The following is an 8,670-nucleotide window of genomic DNA, read 5'->3' on the forward strand; positions in this document are numbered from 1 at the left end:
TTGCCCCCAGGCCAGATTAGAAAGAAAAGTTTTTTTCATGGGCTGGACAAAATATTAAAATTTAAAAAATGTTAAATACAAAACAATTCATTTAAGTAAACAAAATTTTATTATGTAATCTGTTTATAAATAAATATAAGTAATTTAGTACAACAAATTAACAAAAGAAATCTTTATAATGGAATTTTTTTAAAAAATAAAGAAATATCATGAATCCATTCCACCAATTATTGGAAGTTAACACTAGATTAGTCACACGTGGAATTTTTTTCCGTGTATCACTATCTTCTTAAATATCTCAATTTCCAAAAATCAAAGACACTTCCACTTCTGAGTAGCTGAGATTTTAACTTTCATTGTTGTACAATGATTAGATATTGTAGTTTATGTATAACGATTTAAAAGTACCACTTATTTCATTTCCACAGTGTGTCATGTGAAGAATATTAAAAATTTAATCGCAGGCCACATAAACTCATTACGCAGCTGGATCCGGCCCACAGGCCATATGTTGGCCATGCCTGCTCTAGCGTCTCCCACCACTTCCAGACTCAAGTGATATGGGAATTTACTTTATTTAATGCTACTCCAGATATTCAGAAGTTTTAAGGGATAAACACCCTGTGTCATAAATTTTGACCCATGGGAGACAGAATCCAGGGGCAGCCAGCACATAGGTAATTTTTTGTACACTCATTAATAGATTTCTATGTAGCCAATGCCTGAGTTCTTGGTGACTTCAGAAATAGAAATCAGTATTCTTAAGATCTGCAATGTTCATATTTATAAATGGTTTATATTATAGTTCTTTACTGAAGTTTTGAAACGTAATTATTATTTTCTTGTATATGGTCAACATAGTTTTATTAAATTGTAAAAGTAATCAGCTTAATTATATTAAAGCAACTTATAATTTTTTTGTTTTTTAAATATTGTCTATTGTTTTGGGGTTGGCTTTAACTATATTGTCATCTCCTTTTTTTTGGTAATTCATAGAGTTTGAGACATTTTATGTAAAGATTTGCTGTAATAATTTGAGAACTAAGATATCTGCCTCCAGAGAAACACATTTGCTTCTGGCGTTTGGCTAGAAAAATTAACAATCTTGAATTATCCTAATCTGTATACAGGAATTGCAAAAATTTGAAGTAACGGTTTACCCCGATATTTAGGAAATAATAGTTTTCAAGGTTTTACAAACATTGGTGGTGGGTTGTGTGACTTGGTCTCAAATTTTTGCTGGGATCTAAATTGAAGTTTCCAAGTAACCCTATGAGTTTGTGAAGAGTTCTGCTTAGTTTTTCATTCTCTCTAATGTTTCTTCTGGAATAGCTAATATCTGTTGAAACAGTTACTCTAACTGTTATAGACTCCCTTTGCTCAGTTTTTCTTTTTCATAAATCTTGGATAATTCATGACTGCATTTAAATCTTTCTGATATTTTAAAGATTTTTTTAAAATATTTTTTTCCAAATTTTCAGTTACCCTCATATAATATGATTACCTATTTGAGAAATCACCTTTTAATAGTTTCCACCTTCACATTATCTGCTAAGTTAACACCTAAGATGCTTTCAGAAGCTGGCCAATAAACTTTCCCCATTATAAATTCCTAAAAGGAATCCCTGTAGTGTAAGGTATGAATCATGAAAAGAAATTTCCTTTGATAATTACAGTTGTTTGTATGGAAAATAACTCAACAATTAATAAATAACACAAATATAAAAATTGTGTTTCACGTACTTACAAATATAAACCTTTTTTTTTTTTTTTGTATTTTTCTGAAGTTGGAAACAGGGAGGCAGTCAGACAGACTCCTGCATGCGCCTGACTGGGATCCACCCAGCATGCCCACCAGGGGGCGATGCTCTGCCCATCTGGGGCATCGCTCTGTTGCAACCAGAGCCATTCTAGTGCCTGAGGCAGAGGCCACAGAGCCATCCTCAGCACCCGGGCCAACTTTGCTCCAGTGAAGCCTTGGCTACGGGAGGAGAAGAGAGAGACAGAGAGCAAGGAGAGGGGGCGGAGTGGAGAAGCAGATGGGTGCTTCTCCTATGTGCTCTGGCTGGGAATCGAACCCGGGACTCCTGCACACCAGGCCGACGCTCTACCACTGAGCCAACTGGCCAGGGTAAACCTATTTTTTTTCAACCTGTATATTTCTGATGATTATTTAGTTTACTCCAGATTTAAATGTACCCTGTGACTTTTGGTTATACTCATATATCACTTCAAAAACTTCTCCTAGCCGTAGGTAGGTTGCTCAGTTTGATAGAGTGTTATCCTGATACACCAACGTTGTGGGTTTGATTCTGGGTCAGGGCAGATAAATTAAACAATGAATGCATAAATAAGTAGAACAACAAACCAGCACTTCTCTCTCTCTCTCTCTCTCTCTCTCTCTCTCTCTCTGTTTCTTCCTCCTCTAAAATTAATAAAATCTATAAAAAAGAAACTCCTCTATGTTATTTTTCAAAAATTTTATCAGTGAGACATCTGCTTCCTGTTTTCTACAAAACATATTTCTCTATGTTCTGTTACTTTGTAGAAACACTCTTAATATTCATAACCTGGAGATTTCTTTAAGTTCAATTCTCATGATATAACCTTGTGCAATATTTTAAAATAAAATTACCTATTGCCTATTTAAAGGTTAGCTATAGAATTTGCAAGGTCCAGTGCAAAATAAAAATGTGAGAATCTTTTTCAATAATGTGGAAAAAGCATTCTAAAGTATAATAGCTGTTTCCTTCTTTGCTCTCTCTTGACCAGTCATGGTGTTTGATTATGCTATGTAATGCCCCACGCCCTTGGGCAAAGAGATATATGCAGGGCAAGCAGAGACCCTTGTGGGTGTAAGGTAACAGGTAAAGTGCCATGTAAGGTAACGTGTTCATAGGTTCTGGGGAGTAGGACACTGACATCCTTGAAGGTCCATTGTTCTGACTACCACTGGCACCTATAATTCCCTTCTCTGACATCAATTCGGAAACTGATGATTTCACTATCAATAACACTAAAGATGGTACTGCTGAGGCCATACATTCTCATATGTCCTTGGCCTGATGATGACCAACTTCCCTTTACTTCCAGTTACACGCTTTTAATTCTAGATTGAAACAGTGTGGCCTTGACCTGAAAGCACAGCACAGCTAGTAACCAGCACTAACAAAATCAGAATTTTAAGCAGGGAGGAATGGATATGGTTGGGTATGTTAAGTCCAGTTTCCTGGATAACACCAGACTTGGGAATGACCAGGAGCTGAGATTACTATTATAAAGGGTTAGACCCCAGTTATTCAGTCTTGAGAAAGAAAAGTCTTGCTGACACCAAATGTTAAATGATTTAATGCCATATTCAACACATTCTTCAGACAAGGCCAGCTAACAACTTCTTCCATTTTTTTTAAGTGAGCGGAGGGGAGAGAGAGAGACAGACTTGTGCATTCACCCTAATTGGGATTCACCCGCAACCCCCATATGGGAGCCATGGCTCGAATCAACCAAGCTACTTTTAGTGCCTGAAGCCCATGCTTGGACCAACTGAGACACTGGTTGACAGAGAGGAAAGAGAGAGAAGAGGGAGAAGAAAGGGAAGAAAAGCTGATGGTCACTGCTCCTGTGTGCCCTGACTGGGAATCAAACCCTGGACATCCACACACCAGGCCGATGCTCTATCCACTGAGCCAACAGCCAGAGCCTGCTTTGTTCCATTTTTTAAAAAGTATTTACAGGAATACTTCCAATGCTAGGGCATGCATTTTAATTTTTATTTATTTACCCCACCGACTGAAACCACGCAACAACAAAGGAACAAAGAGAAAAAAAACAATAAAACAGCCTGGCTTCCTTATGATGATATTAAGGAACTGTCTGACCTCATGCAGCTTACACATCATTTGGAAAGACAGACAGACAAAACTCAAGTAAATAGACAAATAAGAGCATAGAAAAATCTCTTAAGTACAATTAAGACAATAAGAAAACAAGATAAATGAAAGAATAAGTGAGAGACACCAACAGTAGCTGAGACAGTGGTATTTCTGGGGAAGTAAATTAAAAGCTGAGGCCTTAAGGGTGATGAGGAGTCAAGTCTGAGAACATCCTAGAACAGATGCAGTAGATGAGCAGTAGATGAGCTGGCCTGGGCATGTTGTTGGGGGTAGTGAGAGGCTGGCTGGGGCACATGGATGCAGCATATTGAGCGGGGAGGATATAATAGAATGTGGTTAGAGAGTTTGCAGGACTAAGACCTCACAGGCCATAGTACAGAGTTAGAATGTGATTTTAAATACAATAGAAATTAGGTGTTGGGTTTTGAATAATGAGCCCATCACAGATCCTACTGACTAGGATCTGATGCTGGGGCTAGCCAGGAACATAGAAAAGCAGGTACTTTCTTATGTGTGTTGATGTGGATAAAATTAACTACAGCATCCCCTGTCCTCCTATAGCCTCCCTCAGCCCAGCTGTGTGTGGTAAGGTGGGGAGGCAGCCAGCCCTGCACTGAGATCCTAACTGTTCTAAAATGGAGGCTGGTTGACTCTATGTGTTTCCGTTGGCTGCTCAGAGACTATAACAGGCAGTGGAGAATAGTTGGATTTATGGATGCCTTGTGACGACTTAAATCCTAAATCTTCTGATTACTAGAGCATCTCTGCCTTGTTACTCATCTTAAAGAGAATGTTCTCAAATTCTGCTGGTAAGTACATCATAGCTGATAAGAATTCCCCCTTTTATAGGACTTAATATATATCGAAGTCCTCTTGAATTTTTATTTATTTTTTAATAATTTTTTCTTCTTTGTATTTTTTTAAAGATTCTATTTATTGATTTTACAGAGAGAGAGAGAGAGAGAGAGAGAGATGGATAGAAGTGGGAAGCATCAACTCATAGTAATGGCTTTTCATACCAGGCAAGCCCATGGTTTCAAACTGGCAACTTTAGCATTCCAGGTCAATGCCCCATCCACCACTCACCATAGTCAGGCAGTGTGCTTATATTTTGAGCCAGTAAGATTTATTCTTTTTATTGATGAATAAATTTAGAATTTGATTGCCTGATAAAGCAGTGGATAGAGCACTGGACTGGAATGCAGAGGACCCAGGTTCGAAACCCTGAGGTCACCTGCTTGATCTCGGGCTCATCCAGGTTAAGCGCTGGGTCTCTGGCTTGAGCGTGGGATCATAGACATGATCTTATGGTATCTGGCTTGAGCCCAAAGGTCGCTGGCTTTAACCCAAGGTGGCTAACTGGAGCAAGGGGTCATTTGCTCTGCTGTAGCCCACCCCCATCCCCATCCAGGCACATATGAGAAAGCAATCAATGAACAACTAAAAGGCCGCAACGAAGAATTGATGTTTCTCATCTCTCTCCCTTCCTCTCTGTCTGTCCCTATCTGTTTCTCTCTCTGTCACTTTGTCTCTCTTTGTCTAAATAAATTAGAATTTGATCAAATGCATTTGTTATATTTCATCAGATCATAACATTAACACTGTTAAAATGGTGAATTATATTGATAAATTTTCTAGCATTAAAACAAACTTCTAGGCCCTGGCCGGTTGGCTCAGTGGTAGAGCGTAGGCCTGGCGTGCAGAAGTCCCTGGTTCGATTCCCGGCCAGGGCACACAGGAGAAGCGCCCATCTGCTTCTCCACCCCTCCCCCTCTCCTTCCTCTCTGTCTCTCTCTTCCCCTCCCGCAGCCGAGGCTCCATTGGAGCAAAGATGGCCCAGGCGCTGGGGATGGCTCCTTGGCTTCTGCCCCAGGCGCTAGAGTGGCTCTGGTTGCAACAGAGCGACGCCCCGAGGGGCAGAGCATCGCCCCCTGGTGGGCGTGCCGGGTGGATCCCGGTCGGGCGCATGCGGGAGTCTGTCTGACTGTCTCTCCCCCTTTCTAGCTTCAGAAAAATACAAATACAAACAAACAAACAAACAAAAAACTTCTATTCTTGACATAGACTAAAATTATCATATATCAACTCTATGTATTGCTGGATTTACTTTGCAAAAGTTCAATGAGGATTATTCTATCCTTGTTTACGAGTGAGAATGTTTTCTCATTTTCATTTACTAAACCTCTGTGGGCTTTAGTATCGAGACCATTCTACATCAAACATAAATGTTAAGTGGAGATTATGAAATATAACCGTCTTTGCCTGTTTGCACCTTTCACTACAGGGACTCCACACGAGCTGAGTGGGATGTGGGACTTGGCTGTGCATCCTGAGGGGACCGTCATTACGCTCCAGACAGTCTGCAGGTGGGCAGATAGGAGCCGGTAACTATAAATAACATATCACAGCCACCTCACTAACTTTGATAAACAGGAACATTCTCTGTAACAAGACCAGAGAATAAAAAATAGTTGGTAAACTACAGAGCAAGTACTCTTCTGTGGCAAAAGAAATTTTAGAACAAATTTAGTTACAGCTGACTTCTTACTGGATTTAAAAAATTATTTTCAATTTTTTTATTTATTAGAATAATATAATAATAATACCTAACTTTCATAGACTATTTATGAATATATTGTGATTTCATATGGTCAGAGATTAAATATTAATATGGGTATGTGACAGGTCATGAAGATAATATCTGAAAACTATAGCAGAAGTAATCAGCTAAAAATATTTTCTTTTCTCTCCCTTCAGGAAATATAACAGTGCTCCAGTTATGTGATGGACAAAAGAATGGACCTTCTCCAGATGTTTACAGCAGCATGATGAGCGACAACTCCACCCCCTCTGCAGCTGTGCAGCTCTGCTACGAGAACGTGACAGGGTCCTGTGTGAAAACTCCCTACTCGCCAGGACCCCGCCTGATCCTCTATGCACTGTTTGGCTTCGGGGCCCTGCTGGCCCTGTTTGGAAACCTCCTGGTGATGATTGCAATCCTGCATTTCAAGCAGCTGCACTCTCCAGCCCATTTTCTCATCGCCTCTCTGGCCTGTGCCGACTTTCTGGTGGGGGCGACCGTGATGCCCTTCAGCATGGTCAGGTCTGTGGAGAGCTGCTGGTACTTTGGGCGAAGCTTCTGCACATTCCACACGTGCTGTGATGCGGCATTTTGTTACTCTTCTCTCTTCCACTTGTGCTTCATCTCCATCGACAGGTACATTGCCGTCACTGACCCTCTGGCCTATCCCATCAAGTTCACGGTGTCTGTGTCAGCAATTTGCATCGGCATCTCCTGGACCCTGCCCGTTGCTTACAGCGGTGCCATGTTCTACACAGGTGCCAGTGACAATGGGCTGGAGGAATTATCGAGTGCCCTCAATTGTATAGGAGGCTGTCAAACAGTTATAAATCAAAACTGGGTGTTAATAGATTTTTTATCATTTTTTATACCTACTGTTGTGATAATAATTCTCTATAGTAATATTTTCCTTGTGGCTAGACAACAAGCTAAAAAGATTGAAAGTACTGGTGGGCAAACAGAATCATCATCAGACACTTATAAATCCAGAGTAGCCAAGAGAGAGAGAAAAGCAGCTAAAACCCTGAGTATCACGGTGATAGCATTCATGATTTCATGGTTACCATATATAATTGACTCATTAATTGATGCCTTTATGGGTTTCATAACCCCTGCCTATGTTTATGAGATCTGCTGTTGGTTTGCTTACTATAACTCAGCCGTGAATCCTTTGATTTATGCTCTATTCTATCCTTGGTTTAGGAAAGCCATGAAAGTTATTCTGAGCGGTCGGGTTTTTAAGGCTGGTTCAGCAACTCTGAATCTGTTCTCAGAACAGATGTAAATAATCAGGTAGAGAAAGTTGAAGATGTCTTTACATTTTCCCAACTGAAATGACTTTTTAAAAGTCAACTAAGGCTATTTATAAAGAATAAAACAATTGCTCTGTGAGATTTACAATATGACTCGATGTTTTTAGTTATCTTTAAAGTTATACTTTTCTGTCACTTTTCCTAATACATTTCTTTGATTAATAATGTTATATTGCTATAGGTTAACAGTGGCAGAGTTCTCTGTACCACCTGCCTGCGACACTCCCCTCCCTCCCTTTTCCTTTTATTCTATTGGCTCTTCCCTCTGTAACCCGAAAACATCTTCATTGTCTTTCTCCTCCTTACTTCTCTCCATATAAAGTTTTCTACTTATTCCCAACTTGTCAAAATTTCTCTGTAATTAACTTTCATGTTGCTGATTTTCTTTTTCTTTTCCCAAGAGAAACTTTTAGAAAGCAGTTGAATATATATATATATATATATATATATATATATATATATATATTCATATATATATTCTTCATGTCTGTACGGGGTCTGTGTCAGGAATTAGCTTTAGCATCTCCTGGCTTCTGCACCTTGTATATGGTGGTGCCGTGTTCGCCACAGGTGCCTCTGATGCTGGGATGGGGGAATTAATTATAAGTGCCCTCTGCTCCATAGATGGTATCAACTTGTTCTCAATCAAAGTAGATATTGATAACATTTTTATTATTTTTATATCTATCTTTTTTAAGATGATTCTATAAAGAAGTATTTTTTCTTGTGGCTAGGAAATAGACTAAAAGAATTGAAACTATTTTGGGGAAGTAGAAGCATTATCACAGAGCTGCAATCATGGTGGCTAAGAGAAAGAGAAAAGCAGCTAAAACCCTGAGTATCACAGGGTTTTTGATCTCATAGTCACCACACATAATTGATT

At 39.4% G+C, this 8,670-nt stretch overlaps 1 protein-coding gene across 1 annotated transcript; it reads left to right on the forward strand.

Annotated features, from left to right (window-relative positions):
* The first annotated feature begins 6,718 nt into the window (after window positions 1-6,718).
* On the forward strand, window positions 6,719-7,759 carry LOC136397207 (trace amine-associated receptor 6-like). Its single transcript, XM_066371776.1, has one exon. It carries the CDS (start codon window positions 6,719-6,721, stop codon window positions 7,757-7,759), a length of 1,041 nt encoding a protein of 346 aa, XP_066227873.1.
* Window positions 7,760-8,670: the final 911 nt, after the last annotated feature.

Source organism: Saccopteryx leptura, chromosome 3 (assembly GCF_036850995.1).
Source record: "Saccopteryx leptura isolate mSacLep1 chromosome 3, mSacLep1_pri_phased_curated, whole genome shotgun sequence".
Lineage (NCBI taxonomy): Eukaryota > Metazoa > Chordata > Mammalia > Chiroptera > Emballonuridae > Saccopteryx > Saccopteryx leptura.

Coding starts and splice junctions, on each gene's coding strand:
- LOC136397207 (XM_066371776.1), top strand. CDS start 6,719: ATGATGAGCGACAACTCCACCCCCTCTGCAGCTGTGCAGCTCTGCTAC.